The 25,660-nt window shown below is 43.6% G+C and overlaps 1 protein-coding gene across 4 annotated transcripts in view; it reads left to right on the top strand.

The window, feature by feature from the left end:
* Positions 1 to 23,893, top strand: part of LOC147633659 (uncharacterized) — a 107,463-nt gene extending 83,570 nt beyond the window's left edge. The window contains exon 3 of one of the 4 annotated variants that reach the window (XM_086804626.1): positions 21,603 to 21,956. In XM_086804626.1, coding sequence (XP_086660752.1) covers positions 21,603 to 21,728 — 126 coding nt within the window. In that variant the 3' untranslated portion in view covers positions 21,729 to 21,956. Of the gene's footprint in view, positions 1 to 18,731; positions 19,108 to 19,431; positions 19,905 to 21,602; positions 21,957 to 23,866 lie in introns of those variants that run through there. The other 3 variants (XM_086804627.1, XM_086804628.1, XM_086804625.1) reach the window with 3 other exon arrangements.
* The last annotated feature ends 1,767 nt before the right edge of the window (positions 23,894 to 25,660 follow it).

Here is a 25,660-nt window from a genome sequence, read left to right on the forward strand (position 1 = left end):
GATGTTGCCTTTGGTCAGGTGCGGACAGCCATTGCAAGATCTCAGGATAAGCATAAAATGGCTGCGGACAAGCATAGAAGGGACATGGAAGTCAAAGAAGGTGATTGGGTATTGCTGAAATTTGAGAAGGCTAGGCTTCGGAAGAGGCCAGGACGAGAAGGATCATATCCTAAGCTTTCTCCTCGCTATTATGGACCCTTCAAGGTGATTCACAAGATCAATGAAGTGTCCTACAGGCTTGCTTTACCTAGTCATTGGAAGATTCACAATGCTTTTCATGTGAGTCTATTTCGGAAGTATGTGGGGCCAGATCCTGATGAGCCTGTCACAGAAGATCCGCCAGAGATTGAAGAGCTTGAGGAGATCCTCCAGCCAGAACAGATTGTTTTTCACAAGGAGAGAAAGCTACCTGCAGGAAAGCTTTCCAGGAGATACCTTGTGAAGTTTAAGAATTATTTGCCTATTGATGCCAAATGGGTAAATGAGGATTATTTTGCAGATTACCCACACTTGTTGCAGGCATATCTTGAGGCTTTTCAGTTGAGGTCAACTCTTTAGAAGCCCGGGGGGATGTCACCAATTGGCCGACCATTTGGTCCATCTCCAGTTTTTGCGTCTCGTTCACTTGAGGCCAGGCCGGTGTCTCGTGTGAAGAGGCCAGTATTTTGCTGACATGGACGGGAGCCAGACTGGTGCCACCGATGTGTTAGCAGGATGGTGTCGTATGGACGGGAGCCAGACCAGTGCCACCCGTGTATGACCTGGACTGTGTTCGACCCATGGGATTGTCACGCCATGGAAGAGCCAGTATTCGTGCCGTGTTTTGCCTATGGGACTGTCACGCCATAGGGAGACTCGTGCCTGGAACTGTGTCTTACCTATGGGACTATCACTCCATAGGAAGACCAGGTTTTTATGTTTTTATGTCGTGCCAGTTTTGTGCCGACAGATACTTTGTACTTGTTCCATGAACGGGAGATATGTCCATGTTACTATTTGCACATGCACACATATTTTGCATGTTTGAAACTGTTTTCGCATGACATGTATTTGTGTGTTTGCCTGCTTGACGTGTTACTTACTGAGCGGGGACGCCTGCCAGTGAGTCGTGAAATCTGCTCTGTATTCTGACAAGTTTTGGTGCATGTGAACAGGTGGTAAGTATGTCGCACATGTAGTTTTTAATATTTTATTCTAACCTTTTATTTTATAAGGTTAGGTGTTCACATTCACTTAAATGTGGGCACCCCCTTTGGGCACCCACTTAGGGGCCAAGGTGGGGAGCCCCACTTTAAGTGAGTGTGGGGGTGGGCATGGTCACCTACCCACACTAGTCCCCCCACATGCATGCGTGGAAATCTCTAGTTGTAACTTCACATTAATTTTATTAAAAAAAAGCTCCCTTCTTCAAGCGTGATCATCATCGCTTCCACTCTTGCACGTGAGAACAAACCCGGTGATCACCTTCTTGCGTTGAGAAACCGGCGACCATCTTCTCTTCGCTTGCTTTTCCCAGGCGGCTGGCTGCCTTCCCTGCACAACGACTGCTTCTGTTTCCTCTGCTGCTGGCTGCGCCTCCTCTTCTACAGGCGGCTAGTGTTGACTGCAGGTGCGCTTCACACATATAAGCATTGCTGCAGGCGGCCACCTCCCTACAGCATACGCTGCTCTCTGCAGGCGAATCCCTTGGTCCTGCAGGCTGCGTGTTTTCACCAGCAAACTGCCCTTTCTTTCCTCTCCAACAGGCGGCTATCTTCCCCTGTACAGCAACTGTACCTTAATAGTCAGGCGGCTGTGCACTACTACCTGACGGCTGCAGCACCTACTGTTGGTGGCTGCGCATGTTCTCTCCAACAACCTGCACTTCCACCTCACAGGCTGCTGTCCCTCTCATGCAAGCAGCGTTCTAGCTTCAGCAGGCGGCTGTCCACCGAGTGTGTGTGCACTCCCGCAAACGATACTCTATAGGCCGGTGGCTGCAAGTTGCCATCTCTTCTCCACTGGCGTTCTACAAGGGGACTTCGCATCTCCTGGGTGGCTTCATCATACCACGAGTATTGGTTTTCTATCAACCATCTACAAGTAAGTGAATTTCAGATTTAAGTAAGGTATTTTATGTTTAAATCTGATAAGGGATTCATCCCGCTCGGCCAACACCCGTTCGGTGCCGGGTTGTCCAAGCTATTGGCGAACCTCGGTCCAAAGGTGCTGAGATCGGGAGAGCCAGGCGTTAGTACGAGAGCGCCTGTCTGTGCGTGGTCTCGGAACACCAGTGTGGCGCTCTCCGCGGAGTCCAGTGAAAGCACAGGACCGTAGAGATTGGACCACACTAGTGGTCGTTCTACTTCAAGTTTCTACATCGAAATTCGACTTCGAGTCTATTTTGTTTGGTACTGTTTTCATATGTACATGGACATCATCTGGTTCTTGGAACCCATGGAGCATTGTATTCATTAAATACTCCCAATAAATATATCATATATTGAGGGGGGGGTCGGCCCGTTCCGGCCCCAGTGCTGGTGTCCATCTTTCCATTTCATTTCATTTAAATTTCAAGTTGTATTAAGTTGTCCATTTCAAATTTGTGGTTTTAAAACTGTGCTATTAAGCGTGTGGGTGTCCAACGGAGTCTTTCCCACTTGACGGGATCGGTGCCTGCTTGTGTGTGGTCTTGCAATGAGAGTTTCACATTCACTTGCCTTCAGGTGTATGAGACTAGTCACCAAGCTATTTAGACTCATTCGATGAGTCCAACATCGACAAACTACTCCGACACACTTCTTATCTTCATACTTGCATTGCATTGGATTATCTAGCTGGCAAGCCCTTGAAACTTTGTACAGATTGAAATGCTCCAATAATATACTTCAGTATTGAGAGGGGGGGGGGGGTGTTTGGCCCGTTTGCGGCTCTAGCCATGGTATACTGTGCAGCGTTGGTCTCTTTTGCAGATTATCTTGTGCAATGACGTATCATTCAATTGTGTTATGTGCAACGTGGCTTTTACATATTAAGTATGAGTGTGTATTGTTCATGAGACGGTGCACAAGGACGTGCACACCTAACTGTTGTAGTTATAGCACTTGTCCAAAACTTTGTTCCTAAGAGCTTACACCACACATAGACGATTGTGACACATAAGAAAACCATCCTTCAACACATAGGATGCCATAGGTTTCCTTGCTTGTAAATATGTCTGCAAAGGCGCAAAATCCTCATCATCATGGTACATCTCCGGCATCAAAGAAACCGATGAGAAATAAGTGTAATGTTGTATGGTTTGCGTGATAAAGCATCAGCTTCTCTCAGGGATGTGCATAATGTGGAAATGAAACATGGAAAGAATATTGGCCATCCTCATGTGCTTTTCCGAGAGCTTGGTCTGCGTAAGGAAATACCTTAAGCTCTAATGATCTATCTTCCTTGTAAAATCACCTTTAAGAAAATAATGCTTCTAAATCTTAAGAGCGTAAATTACAACAAGAAGTTCCTATCCATAAACTCCACATGATGTTCAGTCTCGAGTAAGCAGTGACTCTCATAGGCGACATGTCCCTCTTGATTGAGGACATCCCCTATGCAATCCCCACTGGCGTCACACTCATAGTTGTGACGGTACGAAAATACGATACCGTACGGGAAACGTGTGAATTCAGCAGCCAATTCAGAGACAGGCGATGGAGAAAATGCAGAAATCAGCCCATGGAGAAGCAGGCGATGGAAAGAATGCAGCCAACCTCCTTCCATGTGAAAAATTACTAAGTTATCTCATGCAAAAGTTATCCAAAGGTTTTAAGGGTTACACAATATTAAGGGTTATTTAAAATGCTCATGGGCACCCTACAAAGATAATGTCCAGTCCCTAATTTAAATGTTTGTGAACACATTGGCTTATAAATATTAAAGTTGGCCATAACTCATAAATTTTACATTTTAAAAAGGGAAAAATGGTAATACTTACCACATGTTCACATGCCACACCAACGAGTCAGCAAATAGCACTCCACGGTACACTGGAGACGTCCCCATCTAGTGTACTGACACGGCATAACAGGCAACTACACACAAACACATGAAAACAAGTCATGCAAAAACAAATTTATGCATGCAAACATAAATGCATGTGCACATGTAATGGACGAAATCTCCCTTTCATGAAACTTGTACAAAAAGTTCCTGTCGGGCACAAAACTGGCGCGATAGAAATATAAATATATGTCCTGATCTTCCTATGGAGTAACAGTCCCATAGGTAAGACGCCACCCTGGCCATACACGGGTGGCACCAACAGACTCCTGTCCATACAGCAGGAAGCAGGTCACACACGGGTAGCATAAAACTGGTTCCCGTCCATGTGACGCAGTATTGGTCACACATGGGTGGCACTAATCTGGCTCCCGTCCATGTGACACCAAAAGACTGGCCCTTTCACATGGGACATTGGCTTGGTCCCATGTGAACATGGCACAAATCTAGCCACTCTATGGAGTGACAGTCCCATAGAAGTGGCTCCAGAAATGGAGATGAACCAAATGATGACAGATGGCGTGCATGATCCCGATCCACCACACGACTCCATCGTAGAGGCTTGAGTTGCTCTTTCCATCGTCGCGGGATCCACGGCCACTCATGGTGTCCTTCTTGCCGCTTCGACCGCCTCGTAGATGGCAAGCTTGTCGAGAGTTCCCATCTCTTTTCGGGCGTGACATTTGTGCAAAACGGCACCTCATGCCCACTCACATGCAAGAGGTGGGCTTACACTTTGTCGGCACACCCCGTTCGCCGGTACGGGCAAAGCTTGCATGCCCATGGCCGAGAACCGCCTCCATGAGCAGATGGGGTGTAGTTAACCTCCTCCCACCATGTCCATCCTGTCGTCCTTCTATGGGAAGCCCCGACACATGAGGAGGAAGCCATGGTTGAAGATGGCTTATGAGAGGGAGAGTGAGGGAGAGAGAGACTTGAGGGAGAGAGACTAGAAAGTAGAGAGTAGAGACTAGAGTGCTTGTGTGAGAAGCTTGGAAGTTGGAAGAGGCTTGAGGGAGAGAGACTAGAGTGCAGCTTGAAGCTTGAAGCTTGAGCAATGAGCAAAGAGACTTTAACTTGGAGGCTTGAAGGTGTGTGTGTGTGAGGAAGTGTGTGTGTGTGTGTGCTTGTTCTTATATAGATAGGCAAGAGAGAGAGGCAAGGCCCTAGTGGCTTAGTCAAGAGAGCAAGCATTCAAGCAAGCAATGAGTGAGGCAACTAGGGAACTAACAAGGCTATTCATCCAATGTGCTTTGTCTTTTAACATTGTGCGCACCCCGCAATGGAGAAAGGTCATGAAGGCAATCGGCCACATTAGGTGTGAGTGGGAGACGGACCCTCCTATGCTAGCTTAGAGCTCAAAAAAGACGAACATGCAATGAAGATGGATGTGGAGCCACTTAAATCCACTTGGACCAAGTATGGTTGCTCACTGTTATGTGATGGGTGGACATATGTGCGCAAGAGGAATGTGTGCAACATTTTGGTGTCCTCTTGCAAGGGCACTATGTTTTTGTGTGTCATTGATGCATCTATGCCTGGGACACAGGAGGGTTTAAATGGAGACACGCTGTCATTGAGATAGGCCCACAAAACATAGTGCAGGTGTGTCAAAGGGCCCATAAAATAGGGAAAACTATGGAAAAAATGGAGAAAATATGGGGAATGTTTGAGCATAGAAATGCCTCCTATAAATACGAGAAAAGCAACCAATAGGAGATGATATATGCTAACACCCCCTCTCAGGTCATGGGGGTGGCCCAATACCCAAGGAGCTGTCATGAACGTCAATAGATGACTTAGATAATCCTTTGGTGAATAGATCTGCAGCGTTGTCCTGGGTAGGACAATATTCAAGGATAATGTCTCCCTTTAAGATCCGCTCCCGCACAAAGTGGTACTGGATCTCTATATGCTTGGTTCGTGCATGAAATACCAGATTCTTAGCAATAGCCAAGCAACTCTGGTTGTCGCATGAGATAAGGGTAAGTTGCTGCGGTCGAAAACCGATCTCCTCAAGTAGCGTTCGCGACCTAATCACCTCACAAGCATCCAAACAAGCCGCTCGATACTCCATCTCAGTCGATGAAAGTGCCACTACTCATCCATGAAATGGCTCCAGATCCAAGAGTAAAGCAATATCTTGTAGTGGATTGTCGGGAGTCCGCATCTCCAGCCGGGTCGGAGTCACTCCAGCCACGTAAAGTGACCCCCTTTCCATAGAAAATACCAAAATCCTTGGTGCCTTTCCAGTCAACACACAGAGTGTTGCCTACCAATGAGTGTCCAATGGTGCTTGCATGAAAGCACTGAGAGTTCCCACCACAAATGCACAATCAGGCTGTGTGTTGAGCAACTAAATCAAGGAACCAACGAGTTTCCTATACATAAGTGTCTGTCACTGGATCGGATCTAGTAGAGGAAAGTTTGATGCCGGGGTCCATGGGTGAAATGATGGGCTTACAATCTGTCATCCTGAAAGCCTCCAGTAGCTCTGTAACATACTGCTACTGAGGAATGAATATGCCATTTGACCGCTGAAAAATCTCCAATCCAAGAAAGAAGTAAAGCAACCCAAGATTTGTCATCTCAAATTCTTGACTGAGGGCAAGTAGAACTATGCTCCTGAGATGAAACCTGCTGTGGAGCATCCCCGCCACAATCTCCTCCTCGTCAAGTTGAATGATTCCTCCACCTGAGGACTTGCCGGGTCCAGGAAGAAGAGCAGGAGGATCTAGCGAGGAACCAAGGAGAGGCTGAGTCGAATCAGCCCCTGAAGCCTCCTCTGCAACGGAAGATGAAGTCTTGTCAACCACCACTAACGATGATCTTAGAGGTTGCAAGATTGTAGAGTCGATAACCTTTAGATTCTAAGCTGTAACCAACCAAAATATGATGCTTGGACTTAGCCTCCAGCTTCCGCCTATCACCATCAAGTACATGAACAAATGCATCGGACCCAAAAACCCAAAAATGAGAAGCTGTGGATTTTCTACCAAGGTAGGCCTGAAAGGGGGTTTGTCCTGGAACAGCAGTAGTAGGGGACTGATTAAGAATATAAACATCAATATCAACTGTCTCTGTCCAAAGCTTTTGAGGAAGACTCCGATGTTCCAACATTGTCCGAGCCATCTCAATCACCGTTTGGTTCTTCCGCTCCACCACACCATTCTCTGAAGGAGTACTTGAGTTGGCAAACTCCCTTTGAATGCCATGTATCTCACAATACTGGTTAAATTGACGAGAAGTAAACTCGCTCGCTGCCTTTGTCGGCTCGAAATGTCAAGACAGAGTTTCCCGACTGTTTCTCCACCAAGGTTCTCCATATTTGGAATCTGTCGAAAGTTTCATCTTTGGACTTGAGAAAATAGGCCCATGTATACCAGCTAAAATCATCAAAACATAACTGGCAGAACCAAGAGACGGAGTGCGCATCGGGCCACACAGATCTGCATGAATCAACTCCAGAGGTGACGTAGCTCGCCATGTAGCCTTCTTCGAAAAGGCCTCCCAATGTTGTTTCCCTTTGAGGCAAGAGTGACAAGGCCCCTCACGTGTGCCAACATCTGGTAATCTATCCAGCAGCTGCTCTCGAAAAGCCTTCCGCAATGTCTCCAAATGAAGATGTCCAAATCTAGCATGCCAAAGATTGCATGTGCGGGTACCTGTGTGAGAGTAAGAGCTGTGAGTTTGTAGAGGCTATGGTCCTCGATGCCTTGCCAAAGGATCTTGTCAGTGAGAGGGTCCTGAATGATCATTGAGTCCTCTATAAGTTCCACCTTAGTGCCCAATTTGCAATTCTCATGTAGATGAAATCCTAAATCTGGCACATATAGCACTCTCGAGGTGTCCTCCATTGCCATCCGGAATGAGGGACATTGTTCGTTCGCCATGAATGGGGACAGTAGAGTTATCTCCAATGGCAACTGTGTTTCGGCATTGCTGCAGTTCGTCAAGCCAATCCTTGCGATAAGTCATGTCCTGTAAAGCACCGCTGTCCAAAATCCACTGAGGAGAGTGGGAACAAGAAGGAAGGGCCTGCACAACCACGCGGGGGGGGGGGGGGGGGGGGGGGGGGGCACGGACACGAGATCAATCAAGGTGACAAAAGTTGACTCCACAACTTTGGCGGATGAACTTGCTCGTGCGACTCCGGCATTGTCGCCACATAAGTGCCTCTGTTTGGAGCAATAATCACAAACCTTCTGGTTGCCAAAAGAATTAGAAGTTGAAGACCCCTGCGGCTTTGTATCCTTGGATTCCTTGGAGTCCTTAGAATCCTTAGAAGGAGGTGCCCCACCTTTGCCTCTGCTAGGCTGCCCCCCTCTCTCTTCAATAAACGCCTAGTTACCTTTCTTTGAAGAAGAATCCCTGAATCTACTCTCCTAATCAAGGACCATAGGCATCAGCTCGTCCCAGGTAATGGTTTCCGTTTGTCCTGAGGTAAGAAGTGAAGAATAGAAACTCTCATATTTCGGGGGCAACTAAGCAAGTAGCCGGATGGCCATATCCTTAGAGAAAATCTCCTTCCCGTACCCAGAAATCTCAGATCGCAATGACTCCCGTTTGTTGATGTGATCCTGCATAGAAGTAGAATCAATGGGTGAAAGCTTCAACATTTGAAGCTCCAGGGAAACTCTCTTTATGGGTGTCTTTCGGTCCTAGATTTCGGAGAGTCTCTTCCAAGCAACATGTGCGTTTGATGTGAGCGATGACTGAGGGTTGAGAGTTCAGTAGAATGAATGACCGAGCACGGGCATTAAGCTGATCCCATAGAGCAGCTTCGTGCGTAATGGCATCCTTGTATCCTCATCCTTTGCGGTGTGTGGGCTCGGCTGAGGGACCGATCGAGTGATGAACTCCAAAAGATTATAAGTCTCCAAGACTGCTTCCACCATGACTTTCCAGATGTCGTAGTTTGTGCCATCCAACTTGGCATCTGAAGGAAAAGTCGGAAGAGTGGGTATTTGAACCGCTTGGGGTTGGATGAGAGCCATGTTGTACCTACCTCCTCTGAAAAACGCAGCCACCAAAACAGGGCTTGGGGCAACTCAGGAGTCGAGACTGGCTGGCAGCTGCAGCAGGCTGCACTGTGCAGGTCGGCTAGACGTACTACCTGGTACGCAGCAGTACGTACTACGGGCAGGCAGGCGACAGTAGTACGCAGGTTAGCGACAACAGTACGGGCGAACTTTGGAAAAGCGGCGAGCGAAGCAGTACGGGCGTCGGGTAGTTTTTTTTTAATAAAATTCCACGTCATCGTTCCCACGTGGGGGAACGACAGCCCAACGTTCCGTTCGGCGTTCCCTGGCGTTCCACGGCCGTTCTACCACTTGGACGTTCCTGAGCGCCGTTTCCATCGTTCCCTTCATGTTGGCCATGGGGGATGTGTTCCACCGTTCCCCATGGGGGGAAACAGGGTTCCCCTGCTACTATGATTTCCACGAAAGGGAGCAGCCATTGCTGACTCAGTAGATGTCATGTTGTTCTTGTTGGAACGAGATTGCTCTTCACTGAGCAAGAGAGTCACAAGGTTGTCAAAAGTGACCGCATTAGGTGCATTGCCAGCCAACAACTGCAAAGTGGTGCCAAATGTCTGATAAGAGTCGGGCAAATTACGCAAAAGTGTCCGAACAAGATAGCTATATGTCAAGACCTCATCAATGTTAATGAGTTGCTCTCGTAGGTCTTTCACATGCGTAAGGTACTAATCGATAGAGTCACCTTCAAGCATGCGGTCAATCTCAAGCTTGCCCCGAAGGTAAGCTACACGAGCCTCATTGCGACCTGCATACGCCGCCGCCAAGGTATCCCAAGCACCCTTTGCAGCGGTGCAGGAACGAATGTGCAGAATGATATGTCTGCGGCACGAGAGAGCAATCAACGTTGGCATGGGCCTGAGCATCCCTAGCATCCCAAGTACGCTATTGCTGAGTAAGAGGAGGACGAGGAGGTGGACCTGCAGGAGGGTGAGCGGCGGGAATCACTTCACCTTCAGCTGGAGCAGGTGCAAGACACACATAGCCATACATTCTTGGTAACCTGTTGGCCATGATAACATAGCAAATCTGTCACAAGTCACCATGAGTAGGCAATGCCCAGCAAAACCGTAAGAATGCGGGAGATAAATAGCATGATGATCAATGGACTGAAAGAGAACTCCTTCACCATGAGAAATACATATGCATGTCCCAAATCTGCAAGTGTACTGCACGATGATGCAAATCTGTCAAAGTGTCCACAATGGCATACATATACTGCAGCAAACCACAAATGTATACATGTGCCGTGAAAAACACGATCAGCTAACACCTATAAAAGCTGCAAGTGCTCAAATCCTGGCAAAATCAAAGGTAAATTGGTCGAATGCCCAAAGATGGGCTCAATGTAGAAAAGCCCCAATTTTCAAGCAGCCAATTAGACCAAATCTAAACCAGAGTCACCTATACCAAATGCTGTAATGCCCAAAAATTGGGGGAAATGCCCCAATGCCAAGTAAATGTGCCTGTAATACCCAAAATGCCTGCAAATAGTCCCAATTTCTGCAAAATAGTGCCAATTTTTGTAAAATTTTCAAATTTCCAGTGCAATTATGCACCGAATCTGTTGAAATCAATGCCAATGTGTGTTAATGTTGCAATTGCAGACTCAATGGTGAAAAGCCCCAAATTTCAACAGGAAAAATGTGCAATTTCAGGTCAAAAATGTGCAATTTTTAGCTCAATGTTGAAAAGCTCCAAAAATAATGGAGTGTATTTAGCAATTTCCAAGTATTCGAATTTTTTTTATTATAGAAATACCCCAAATTGTGAGCATCTTCAATCGTGCAGGTACAGTAGCACAGTCGGTGGGTACAGCAATACGGGCAGGTACAACACAAGGTGGCACAGTACGGGCAGCGCAGGGGCGGAGCAAGTCGGCGCAGATCTGGTGAAGTGCAGGTACACACAGGCGGTGCGACGGACGGCGCTGGTGTAGTCGGCGGTGGTACAGGGCGCAAATACAGGGCGGCGCATAGCACAACGTACGGACGGACGACGCACAACGTACGGTCGGTGCAGTACAGGTATTATCGACAGGTAGCAGCACAGTAGGTGTGATGTTCAGTGCTTAGTGCAGTAAGTAACAAAACCCTAACCCTAATGTTGGGAGACCAGCAGGGTGTAACCCTAACCCTAACCAAGCTCTGATACCAATGTTGGGTAGGAGGGCAGCTAACCTACACACACACACACACACACACACACACACACACACACACACACACATAACCTCAAGCACAAACAAACGTGAGAGTCCTGGAAAAGATGTACTCAATAATAATGAAATGAAAGTACAAGTGAGTACATATAGTAGCCTAGGGCAAAGTGCCCAACACACATAAGTGTGTTCACATGGGGAAAAAACTTGTGTCCAGTCACAGGGAAAAAATGCCCGTGAGTAAGCTGTGTTCACACCTGAACTAGCCGGGAGTGGACATGACCAACATATGGCTATTTAGCAGGTTCACAGGTGTATGGATCATCCATATTGGATGAAGGACATGTTTATGGTTTTATATGGATAATCCGGCATCTCCCGTGGGGAGGCTCTCCAAGCTTGTACATGATATTTTCTCCTTGGGTATTAAAGTACTCCCGGGGTGGGGTGTGCAGGCATCCCGGCGTCAATGTGGTGCAACTCTTATTTTCAGATTTGTGGATTGTTCAATGGCTGTGATTAAATGCCGAAATGTTTACTCCCACGCTTCCCGAGCGAGTTACAAATTTTATTTATTTTTTTTGGGGGAAAAAAGATCCTTCTATTAGTTATTGAAAAAACAGCCCCGATGAGAGAAAAAACATCCACGAAGGGCAGATACAAACTTGTGTCATGTCCAAGGCGGGAATCAAGTAGTCAGAGGGATGTGAGGGATGCATCCTTGGAAAGATGCACAGGAATTCCTTTCCTAAAGATGGTGCTATGAAGGCTGTCTGTCCATTACAACTTATTCATAGTGATCTTTGTGGCCCCATGAGGGCTCCATCTTTTGGAGGACACTTGTACTTCATCACGTTCATTGATGACTACACTCGGTTTTGTTGGGTGTATGGTTTAAAAATGAAGTCAGGTGCCTTTGCAGCTTTCAGAGACTTCCGTCCCATGGCTGAAAATGCTTGTGGACACAAGCTTGTCACATTGCGTACAGATCGAGGGGGGGAATATTTGTCAAATGATTTCACAGCTTACATGCAGTTACATGGTATTTCCCATCAGTGTACTACTCCCTATACTCCTCAGCAAAATGGAGTTGCAGAGAGACGTAATCGTACATTTATGGAGATGGCACGTTGCATGCTGAAGAGCAAGGATCTGCCCAGTAAGTTTTGGCTTGAGGCGGTTATGTGTGCCAATTATGTGCTTAACCATTGCCCCATTAAAGCCTTGAAATCTATGATTGCCTATGAGGCATGGAATGGCAGGATTCCAATGGTGACTCAAATGAGAGTCTTTGGGTGTTTGGCATATATGCATGTGCCCACACAACAAAGACATAAGCTTGATGCAAAGGCAATCAAATGCATTTTCATTGGTTATAGTATTGAGAGTAAGGGATACAGACTCTATGTGCCTAATACAGGCAAGATCATTGTGTCAAGAGATGTTTTCTTTGATGAATATGCATCTCAACCACTTGTCTCATGTACCAGACAGCCATCTATCGGGCCAGAAGATGTGTTTGATACTTCGTTGCCTTTATTCAATTCCAATGTGGATAATGTAGAGCTAGTTTCAGCTCATTTACAGCCACCTATGCTTGCTGAAAATCAGCAAAATCAGCAGCTGAACTTGCCCCAAATTGATCTTGAAATGCCTCAAATTGATCAGGATTCCTTGGGTGATGCATTGGTAGAGGAAGATGCAGATACTAGGAAGTCAAAAACTGTTCCTAGATGGCTGGTTGAGACTTTGCGTGATAGCAAACAGTCTACATTTATGCCAGGTCGTACACGTGCTACGTCTCGTCATGCATCTTCACATTATGTGGATACAGCTTTTGTTGCCACCACTTGTAATGAGGAACCCATTTCTCATGTTGATGCATTGGAGGATGACAATTGGGTGGCAGCCATGCTACTCCATTGACAAAAATGGTACTTGGGAGTTACGTGACTTGCCTCCAGGCAAGCGTGCTATTGGCACAAAATGGGTTTTCAAGCTTAAGCGTAAGTCTGATGGTTTAGTTGATCGCCATAAGGCTCGCTTGGTTGCCAAAGGGTATGCCCAACGTGAGGGCATTGACTATGAGGAGACCTTTGCTCCCACTTCATGTATGACTACCATACGTAATGTTACTGCATTGGCTGCCCACAACCAATGGCATGTACATCAGTTAGATGTCTTCTTGAATGGTGATTTGTAGGAGGAAGTTTATGTATCTCAGCCTCTTGGCCTTGTTCAAAAAGGTGCAGAAAGAAAAGTATGCCATTTACATAAAGCACTATATGGTCTCAAACAGGTTTTTCGTGCTTGGTACCACAAAATTCATGCATACTTAACTGCCAAAGGGTTTCAAAATAGTTCAGCTTAAAGTACACTTTATGTTCGCCACATTCGGAACAATATTCTCATCCTCATTCTTTATGTGGATGACATGCTCGTCTCACTGGCCTTGAAGAGGGTCATATTTTAGCTTTTAAGGCTGATTTACAGCATGCATTGGATGTCACATACATGGGGCATTTATATTACTATTTGGGCATACAGTTTATACCTTTTGAGGGGGGTATCATGTTATCTCAGTGTAGATATGTTGAACAACTCCTTGAGTGTTTTCACATGACAGATTGTAAACTTGTTTCTACTCCTATGGAACTAGGTTTAAAACTGTCACTTGCTCATGCTGGTGAGCCTTTTGATGCTGCCACCTATCAGCAAGCTGTGGGATGCCTTATCTATTTATGCTCTACTCATTTGGACATATAGTATGTTGTTTCTCAGTTGAGCAGATTCATGCATTATCCGAGCACTATGCATTGGCTAGCGTGTAAGCGTGTCCTTCTCTATCTTAAAGGCACTGCCAACTTTGCCTTGTTTTATGGCAGTTCTTCTACACTATGCTTGCTTGCATTTATAGACAGTGATTGGGCAGGTTGCTATGACACGTGAGTGTCAACCAATGGTAACTGTTTTCTTCTTGGTGACTCATGCATCTCATGGCTCAGTAAGAAGGAGCCTACAATGGCCACTTCTAGCTGTGAAGCTGAATACAGGGCAGCCTTTACAGCTACTGTGGAATGTGTTTGGCTACGATGCCTTTTAGCCGATCTTGGTGTTGGACAACAGTCATCTACCACCATTTACACTGACAGTCAAAGTGCTTTGGCAGTTGCACGAAACCTAGTATTTCATGCCCGCACAAAGCATATTGAGGTTCACTATCATTATGTCAGGGAAAGGCTCCATGCAGGAGAGATTGACTTGGCTTATGTGTCTACACATGCCAATATAACAGATGGATTTACAAAGCCTCTTTCGAGGGAAAAGTTTGAAGCTTTTCGCAAAGCTTTGAGCTTACAGCCTCTACCAAGGTAGTCTGCTACACCCTGTCTCCGTTCACACCATTCACTTGAGGGGGGCTTGTTGGTCATGACCACTCCCAGCTAGTTGAGGTGTGAACACAGCTTACTCACGGGCACTTTTTTCCTGTGATTGGACACAGGTTTTTCCCCATGTGAACACACTTATGTGTGTTGGGCACTTTGCCCTAGGCTACTTCATATACTCACATAGTACTTTCATTATTATTATTGAGTATATCTTTTCCAGCACTCTTGAGCTTCGCGCATTTTCTCTCTCTTGCGGCTGTGTGTGTGTGTGTGTCTGTGTGCAAGCTTCTCCCCCCATACCCAACACTTTAGATGAGAGAAGAACCTTGCAAGAGAATCTCTTCAATCTTCCCTCTATAGTAGAGAAGAGACCAATGAAGTGAGACAAGGCAGCTGGCGTGCTGGGCAATGCAATTAGTCGTAGACATCTGTAGAAAGACTGAGGCGGTGAGACAGTAACATACAACCTCACAGATGACGTTGCCCAAAAGAGCAGATGGTGTAGAGGGAGAGCGCAGGTCACAGTCCATGAGAAGAAGCACAGAACACAGTCTAGCACGAGTATGAGAGGCAGACGGCAATTGCAACAACATCGACGACGATCAAGCAATAGTACCAGAGTATGCGTCTGTTTTATTGCAAGAACATGGACTGATTGGGATAACTATGTTCAAATTGGACTCAGTGGTTCCGCTATGAGCAAATGGACTCGAAATGGACTTCGTGTCTAGGATGGCTAGGCACATGCACACACACACTCGTTGAACACTCCAATTTGCATTGAGGGCATAGTAACATGAAACGTTTCGTTGTTTCAAAGGTTTCGTTTCGTTTTGTCTGTTTTGGACGACACGCAAAGGTTTCGAAATAACACTTCTTATATACACATACCAAATTTATAACATAGCCAATAGAAACATGAAGATACATTTTTTGGGACTAGTGGGTATGAAATTCATGATTTTGGGAGTAGGTTTTTTGGTATTTTCAAACTTTGGGCAAGAAAAGGAGAGGAAGAGAGGAGGAAAGAAACAAGTTGGAAGGGAAGAGGGAGGTGAGAAGAAAAGGAGAGAAACTTGGAAGACAAGAAAAGGAGAGAAAGAGGAGGAGGGAAGAGGAGGGGTGGACCGTGGAGGAGAAGAGAGAAAGAGGAAAAGGGAAGAGGAAGAGGAGGTGTGGAGGAGAAGAAGTGAAGGAGCGAAGAGGAGGAGTGGACGAGGAGAAGAGGCGGAGCAATAGGTTGCGGCTGAGAAGAAGCGTCGAATGCGTGAAGTGGCAAATGGGCAGCAAACAAGGACGGAAATGATGGCAAAAATCACATTTGCAAAAAAAAAACCCGCCCTTTTTTGACCTCACTTTACATTTGGGCGAAACACCGTTTCGATGGGCAGGTTTCGTTTTGTTTCGAAACGTTTCGTGCCAGAAACGTTTTGTGCCGTTTTGAGAGGGAAAAACGGGTTTTTATGTTACTATGATTGAGGAGTGTTGAGATTGGCAATGCAAAATTGTTGGGGGTGAGAGGTGAGTTGGTGAAATTGATTGAAGAGATTATATGCACACACCAAAGTTTACATTTAGGAGGGTTGTTGAAATGTGCAATGTAAAATGAATGGGTTATTTGGTTGAGTATGTGGAAAAGCATTCTAGAGGTACAAGATATTGTGGAAAGATAAGAATGTCACATATGATATTGTATGGTGTGTGAGTGTTGACTAAAAGAGTGGAAAAAAGTGTGCCACATGGATGCACACATGTAAAATGAGATGAGGGCTATCTATATTAGAAGCCTCATTGTGTGGTTCATAACAAGATGTGCAATAAAGCTATTATTGAGTGGAGTTTCTTGTGTGGTTTAATCCACCTTAATCTCATGCTTAATCTCGTGTTTTATCACCATGATCATTCCCATATTAGGATTGTTAACATCACCAAGAATGATCAAGGAATGATGATAAAATGAGGAAGAGGGCAGCCTATATATATACACTCCATCATGAGCTGGCTGACCACTTCCTAGTGGCCTAGACGACTGAAAATAGGTGAAATACTCCATAAAATGGGTGGGCAACCCATATCAAAGGCCCATAAAATAGGTAAAAATGGGGAATGCTTGAGCATAGAAATGCCTCCCATAAACACTAGAAAAGCCACCAATAGGAGATGATATATGCTAACAAGGTGGTCAGTAACAATGGAAGCAATTGTGTCTATGGGATGGATTCGGAGCTTCATGTGTGTGTGTGTGTGTGTGTGTGTCCGCGTAGCGTGTAACCCCAGTTTGTGTGTCCATGTATGTGTGTGTGTAAACACTCTCTTATGAGTTTGAGTGTGAGTGTGAACCAGCTCCTAAGGCTAGATATTATGTGTTGATAAGCAATGATGTCATAGCTCATGCCATGTGTCAATGCTTTAGTGTGTGTGAGGTAAGGGTCTATGCCGACAAAAAGGCATTGTACTCGATGAATAAAAAACACAACGAATCAAATCTTTATTGAGTCGTGCAAAAGGTTGAGCTTTTCTCTCTCTTTCTCTCTCTCTCTCTCCACACAGAAATGGAGACCATAGCTCTTCCCTTTCACCTCTCAAGAGTTGGGCTCATACCATCAATTGGTATCAGAGCTGCAACACGATAAGCCCCTCATCTTTGCTATAGGCAACACCACGACTGCACCAGCTCTCCATAGTTGTTTTGCTTGTGGAGGCCCTGCTCGCATCAGTAGCGATGGAGCCACTTCTTGTATTGATGCGCAGATACCGCAGACGTGAAAACGTGGAGCGCTTCTTGTGCTACTATTTGCTTGGTATGAGCCAGCCAAGAGCAGTTTAGCTACCGGCGTTGGCAAAGCATCATCGCTTCCCGTCTCTGATAAGTGCCAGCAGCACCATCGCTTCTCATCTCTGATAAGGGCCAGCCGGGCAAACACACGTATTACATTGCAGACGAGATCACCACCATCCACTTGGAGGCGCTGTGGCCATATCCCCAACATGGTGCGGTGGGCATGGACTTGTAGTTTCTAAACCTGTGGTCGCCTCTCAGCAGCCGAAAACCCAGCATCTCTAGCATCTCTGTGTTGAAGCTCGCCGGCAACCTTGACCACCCCCTCCCCCCCCCCCCCGCGCGCGCGCGCGCGCGTATTGATGCGCAGATACCGCAGACGTGAAAACGTGGAGCGCTTCTTGTGCTACTATTTGCCTGGTATGAGCCAGCCAAGTGAGCAGTTTAGCTACCGGTGTTGGCAAAGCATCATCGCTTCCCGTCTCTGATAAGTGCCAGCAGCACCATCGCTTCTCATCTCTGATAAGGGCCAGCCGGGCAAACACACGTATTACATTGCAGACGAGATCACCACCGTCCACTTGGAGGCGCTGTGGCCATCCCCAACATGGTGCGGTGGGCATGGACTTGTAGCTTCTAAACCTGTGGTCGCCTCTCAGCACCCGAAAACCCAGCATCTCTAGCATCTCTGTGTTGAAGCTCGCCGGCAACCTTGAACCCCCCCCCCCCCCCCCCCCCCGCCCCCCCCCCCCCTTCCCCTCTCACCAGTTCCACCCGGCTAACCAGGGCCAGCCTCTTACGACATGGAGCAAAGCATTTGCTACCTGCTCGTAGCACCTACAGTCGTCATTAGCACTTGGCCACTTCTCCTTCCGACTCCATCAACGTCAGTCATCGACTGCCACATAAACTTTTTTTTTTTGAAAGAAGAAGAAAAAATAACCTTAAGGTTAAGTCTTTAAGTCTCTGGTGTCTCCTCTAACGGGTGTTTCTATGCATATATATTTGAAAGCTTTTATTAAATCTTTAAGATCTTCACCCATGAACTTTCATTGACAAATTTGATGGGAAATTATTCCATACTTGGCCAACCAAAAGGATGGGTAGCACGTGATGAAAAGGCATTTGCAATTATTGCTTTGGGCTTGAGTGATAACTTTATTCATCACATAAATGGGTTTGAAATAGCCAATGAAGCTTTGGAAGAACTTAATAAGCTGTTTGAAGCAAGTGCAAAGATTATTCTTCTCATGAAATTATTTGTTTAAAGATGGAGTCTGGAGATTCTATTCCATCTCATCTAAATTACATAAAAAACACATTAAGCCAACTTGCAGGTATCAAGATGCTTATAGAAGAAGATATAGTCATTGCTGTACTTCTAAAAAGTCTGTCACATGAAGATTATGGCAATCTTGTCACAACTCCCCCAAATCTTCCTGCGCCCAAATTGGTGGATATCGAATTTTCAATATTAGAAGAGGAGAAGAAGATAAAGAAAAGACAAGCACAAGGGCTCTACCACGAGAATGAAGAACTACAAGGGATCTTCATCAAAGGGCAAATTCAAAGGCAAAGGATTTAAGGAGTACTAACATGTGATTTTTTGTGGAAAGCTAGGCCACATTGGAAAGGAATGTTTTGTAAGAGCACAAAAGGTTTAGTTTGCAGAAGAGGACAAAGAAGAAGATAAGGACGTACAAAAAGAAGCGGCCTCTACTGAGGATATATATATATATATATATATATATATATATATAGGGGTGAAACTTTTTGACATGAAACCTCACTGTGTAGTATCTGTGTTCTCTTCCTAGAAATTTTTGAAAAATACACACACACACACACACACACACACACACACACACACACGTGTGAACTGATCATTTTTCCAAAACCTTTACTGGGGTGAAACTTTCCTCACTGTGTAGTACCTCTGTTCTCTTCCACAAAGTTGCTACTGGGTAGAAGCAGTGGGACATGGCGTTGTGTATATACGATATGCTGACGTGTCATTTTGGGGGGGGGGGTGTGCAGGAGCGACTGACTCGTAGTTTGATGGTTTGTCAAGACAAATTTGAAGCGCAAAATCTAGTTAGTAGACAGGTGGCGGCCGCCGCCGCTGATGGTTCGTCCAAGGAGAAGGAGCTGGAGCAGTGTATGGAAGGAGTAGTGAAAGAACAAATGAAGACGTTGCCACACCTTGCAGCTAAACTTAAGTCACGATTGCCTTCGGAGCCAAGCCAAAGGTTATGACAGGGAGATATATATATGTGCTAGGATTCTCTATCTAAACTCCTAATTGTTTCGGTGACTAAGGGGACTGGCAAAATTGGTTTCTTGATTCCGTGTGTGTTGGGATGATTTTAAGGTAACAAATTGTCACTGCTGGCAGGTCTGATTCTCTTCTATTTCATGAGGTCAAAATCCCGTTCATCTTGGATGCCTGATTGATATCTTCAATTTTGAGCCTTTTTGTGCAAATCGTGTCAGCAGACACTTGCATTTCATTTTGAGTCTTAGTAGTCTGCATAGATTGCGTTCTTTGATGCTTTCAATCACACACATGTATTTGTAAAATGGAGTTAATGTGATACTATGAATATGAAGGCTTTTGGTGCCATCATTGAAGAGTTGAATAAAATGCTCAAAATAGCAAAAAGAAGGAAATGAAAGGGTGGAAATTTGTGTTGATGGAAGATGCCTGCGAATTTCTCCATTGAAGAGCTAATCATTGTTGAATTGCAAATGCTAGCTTGTTTAGGCAAGAAAGCTCTATTGATTGAATCAAGAGCTTTTGGAATAAGAGGACACGTTTTTGGAATGTTGAGGTATATGAAAAGGAGAAACTTCATTTAAAAATTAGGAAATGGCAACTCAAATTAAGGTGAAAACAAGCTTTCAAGGACTTCCATTTCTTTTATGAATCATAAACTTTATTTAAAATTTAGGAAACGGCTCACTTAACCCTTTAAAAGGAAAGCCGGTCCTCATACCAAAATATATCAAATGGCAACTCAAATAAAGGAGTGCGTCTATGTTCAAAATCAAGAGGCTGGTCCTCCTGCCAAGATATATATCAAAAAGAGAAAAAAAGATGGTCCATTATCATAGTTCTCACCATCAACATCACATCACTTATAAGAGTGGCTTGTGCTAATATATCTCGAGCAGTGCTACCAGTAAGGCCCTTTTATATTATTTTATTTGCCCTGTCACTAGTCCCAATGACCATAATAAATAACTTTGTAACATAAAGCACTAACTATTGTCGGGGAGATATGAGTAGAGCACACCTCTTGTCAAGCTTAATTAAAGTGAAGACCTGGGTTGTCATGATTGGCATGAGTTTTGACTCGATTAATCCAGTAAAAGAGTCTTTAAAGTGAAGGGGGGCGTCTTTGCATAGGGATCGTCTATCGTCCTCCAGGTCCCTATCAAAAGCAGCGGGGAGAGATTGTACATTGATTCATCCATGTGCAGGTATAATACATATATTTATTATTAGTCCGTCCATCTTGATGAAGAGAGAGACTGTTAGCTTGTTGAGGAAGGTTTCTTTTCCGGACTAACTTGAATCATGGGATATATATATTTATTCTTTTTGGAAAGAGAATTCTTTCGATCGTGCTTGAGATTTCCATTTGGGGGACATGCCAGCGAGGGAGGTGCCATTGTCCGCCACGTTTAATATATATATATATATATATAATGTGGGGGCTTTGAAGTAAATTAGAGTAGTAAGAGAGGTGAATCTTTTGAAAGTTTCTCAAGATACTCCAGTCCAGTCCGTCCTCATCTTTTATATAAATCCAGTCCAGTCCGTCCTCATCTTTTGAAAGTTTCTCAAGATACTCCAGTCTAGTCCAGTCCGTCCTCATCTTTTATATAAATCCATTTGGTTCTATTGGCCAAAAGCTAGCATATATGGGATTCCCAAACCGGGTACCCAGAGGTTTAGGTTTCTTATTTGACTTTAGGAATAGCCTTGGTGTTGGCAATTACCTGGCCAAAGAAGATTTTTTAGATTAGAATTGGATGGAAGATAGGAAGCATGTAACAGAAGGAATCACGGATTTTTTTAAAGGCAAAATCTTCCTGCATGATTTTCTTGCGTCCCTTTCTAACTATCAAATTTTGTCGTGAGTCTTGCCAAGAAGTATGATAATATGACCTTATTGAAAACATTGACAACCTTGATTGAGCAGGAATTCTTGGAGAGGATTAATAAACAACAAGGGGAAATACAAAGCATATGCATGCACTCACAAAAGGCATTGATAAATCCCATATCATTGTGGATAAGGGAATTAGTGTCATCAACAAACTGTTGAAGAGGAAGACGACCTTCACTATCATAAAGATTGATGTCTTCTAGCTCTCTGGTAAGGATTTTATGTTGGATCAACCAATTGAAACCATTTGCAGCAGCAGCAACGCCAATGGACACCCTTGTCTAGTAGATTTTCTTGATAGAAAACTATCGAATAGAGTTCTATTCTCGGAAGCATTGCTTTGGCACTAGCATGACCAAACAAAATACTAGTCCAATAAATGAAATTGTTTCCCAATCCCAGACGAAAGGAATGCTTTCTCAAAATTTATTTTGAAGAAGATAAAGTTTTGTTTTGAATCCTTGGCATTATTCAACACCTACTCACATGGCAATAATGGCATCAAGAATATATCTTCCTTTAATAAAGCCTTTCAATTCAACTCTAATCTAATTGTCCATATGACTACTGAGTCTCTTGGAAAGGCATTCGGTAAAATTTGTATAGATAATAGTAAGCATTACAAGGGCCTCTAGTTAGCGAGGATGTTTTTGTCTCCTCTCTTATGAATCAATTCAATAATTCTCACATTAACGTAGGGGGGTAGAGTGGGAAACAAATGACAACATAGGAAACATCCTTCCAAGAAACCTTAAAAAATTATGCAGGCAAACCATCAACTCTAGGGATCATACGATCTTTCATTGAGGGAACTACATAGTGCATTTATTTCTTAGTGAAGGGTGAGTCCAAGAGTGGAGTAAGATCGAGAGTTAATGTATAGGAGGTCTAATCTAAGTAATCAAGTCTCTACATCTATTAATTTTTGAGGAGGGGAAGAGAACAAAAAGCACACTCTCTTTCTTAGAGCTAGTATGAGTCAAGCTCTTTTTGAGTAGCAAGGAAAGGGTGGTTGCCGGGGGCCGGGGGGGGGTGATAAAGATGGCCTTTTATGTTATTCCAAAAGAGCAATTCCCACCATTTTTGAATCTAAAAGAAATATTCTAATTACTCCATGTATAATATGTCACCTTCAAGGCTCTGGTGAACATCTTGAGGTGATTATATTCAATAATGTCTTCTCAAGGAGAAGATATTCACATAAATCCAATTTCTTCTCCAAACTTTGTAGGGTACCCATTTTTTTCTATTTTTTCCTCTGTTATCTAGCTTAATAATCTAGTTCTTGCTCTCATTGAGGACCTTTTGGGTTTTCGTGCAAGCAAAGTCCAAACTAGAAGTTGGGCAAAAAGTTTCAACCTTCTTGATTGGCAAGAGCCTTTTATAGACCAACCAAGATAGCCATGACTAATGGTTCAGCAAAATAAATGTGAATAGGGTTGATTAGATTCGTGAATCACTAATTAATCATCTTGTCTTGCCTCTTTTGTGTACTAGCTCGATGATTTCATTGTTCCATTCCACCATAAGGCAGCATTAAGAGTTTTTGGAACTTTTCCATGTTGAAGGTCTATGTTCACCTTGTTTGATCACATTCCACCATAAGGCAGCATTTTTTATGATTACAAGCACATTTAATTTTATCCTTTTTTGAGAACTTCTCGCTAGAGAAATAGTCATCTAATTGGCTAATCCAAGCAATGAGAACTTGTGCATCCTTCTTGCCATCATAATTTTAGAAAGTGAATGCCTTTTGACTGACTTGTGAGTCTTTCTTAGAATTTTGAACACGCAATGTAGCTTTAACAGTGCATCTAACTTGATCACTTTCCTCCTCATCTGGGTTGAAAGAATCAAAAGCATCACGTTTGCATTTGATATGCTTGACTTGACGCTCTAATTTGCGTCGAAGTTCTCGTTCATTAGCAATTTGTTCTCGAAGCGCTAAGATTTGTTCTTGAACCTTGAGAGAGAGAGAGATAGATGGTAATGGAATAAAGTGTGTGTGTGTGTGTATATATATATATATATATATATATATATATATATATATATATATATATATATATATATATATATATGTAAAGTTTATTGTAAAACGGGATTTATCAAAGGTTTTAATATTAAAGCTTAAGAAATCTCTTTAACTAAAGTTAAAGAGTGTAGCTTTAATACAAGCTTAATAAGCTTTTGGAAAAAGTCTCCTGCGCAGCTCCTTTTATTAATTAAAGCTTATAAAGCTCTTTAATTAAGCTTACTATGCAAAGCTAATAATGTTTTCTATGAATTAATCCCAGCGCGCAGCTTAATCATAAGCTTGGGTAAAACAAATTGACTCATTTAGCCAGTCTTCTTCCTAGATTCGTAGCGTCGTCGGTTGCCGGCTTTGCCCGTGAAGGAGAGAGAGAGAGAGAGAGAGAGAGAGAGAGAGAGAGAGAAAATTCAACTATGTGCGGTCGCCCGGAAGATAGAAGCGTCGTCGGCTTCCCGCATGGTAGAATAGAGGAGTGAAATCGATGCCTCTTTTTTCACTGAAGGATAAATTTCTAAATTCTCCATTTTGCAGGAATTATAATAGCCTTCCACTATACAAATTGAAGAGTAACTAGGTTTAGTAATTCTGACTATGGCTCTCCATGCTCCTCTCTTTGCTGATTCAATCCGTACGGACAGATTATGAAGAGGATTAGTGTTGAGGAAGGTGGTTTTAACAAGCCTTCTTTCAACCATGCCTAAACATAAATCCATAAATGTGTTCTTCTTCAATTTAAATTCAAAAAAATTTACCAAAAGCACCTCTGTTTTTGTCTCTTTCACCTCTTTGTCCACAAGTTTTTGATCGCCTTCAAGAAGATTAAATTAAACCAAAGCTCTGATACCACTGTCACAGGACCCTTTAATCTTCTTGAAAAAATAATTAAAAACTCATAAATTATATCAAAAATTAAAACAAAGACTTGAATTTAATTAAAAAATCAAATCACATAGCATAACATAAGACAAGAGAGAAAGAATAACATCACCCTCAAGACAAGATTGGGTGCAATCTCCACTCCGACATGTGTGGCTCCACTCCCACATGCGGTATTTAACTCATATTAATAAATTTAGCCCTTGGAGCCATAAATAGCATAGCTTTTCCAAAATTGGGCTTTTTACAAAATCAAAACTTAGTCCAATGCTTTTAAAGCATTTCATAAAAAATAAACCTTGCCCAATATATAATTGCTAGTGGGCCTTGTTACATAAATGACTATGTACACATTGACATCTATACATTAATCTTGTGCCCATTTACATATTCCATTAAACTGAATCCTGCAGAAATTAAATCAAACATATTTTTGTAAGATTATTATTTCATAAAAAATATGAATAAATATATACCTGTAACAATCCTCCTGTTTGAGGAAGCAATTGTCCTCAATTGCGTAAAAGAAAATGCTACAACAACAAACAACAAATCTTGTGCGACACCTAAATTGGTGATGCTCGCACTATCATTAAATCACAATTAATAAAAATTAATATGATATAGACAAGATCCCTTGTGTGTGACACACATATTTCTCTTCACCACAAATATAGCATATATTCACCACTTGTTTCACTATAATGAGAGTATCGCTATGTACACATCATCTAGCATGGTGTGAGCTGCCACTTGTTACACTCCAATGAGCATGGCACATCAGTTTCATAAACCACTTGTTTCACTTTGACCGTGTGCAGTTTTAAAGCATAGTCCATTTGTTTCACTTGATCACAATACAATTGTCAAGCATGGCACTACTTGTTACACTTTAATAACATACACCCGTCAAGTATGGTTTCAAGCTATGCCAATACCAATAGGTAATCAATATTTAATGTGGAGTCACCCATGATACCAATTCACTAGGATGGCACACTAGTGTCCGAGCGTCCCTGTACAACTAAAGGATGGACATTATGTAACATCCCTCTGGCTTGGATAAGCAACTGACCTCAAATGCTTGTTTGCTTATGCGAGCAAAGCAGATCAATTGTCATATACTATATAAATTCAAGTATGTTCCCTAACAAAATACATTATATCAAGGACTTCTATG

Source organism: Cibotium barometz, chromosome 11 (assembly GCF_041138505.1).
Source record: "Cibotium barometz isolate CiBa-2024 chromosome 11, ASM4113850v1, whole genome shotgun sequence".
Taxonomy (NCBI): Eukaryota; Viridiplantae; Streptophyta; class Polypodiopsida; order Cyatheales; family Cibotiaceae; genus Cibotium; species Cibotium barometz.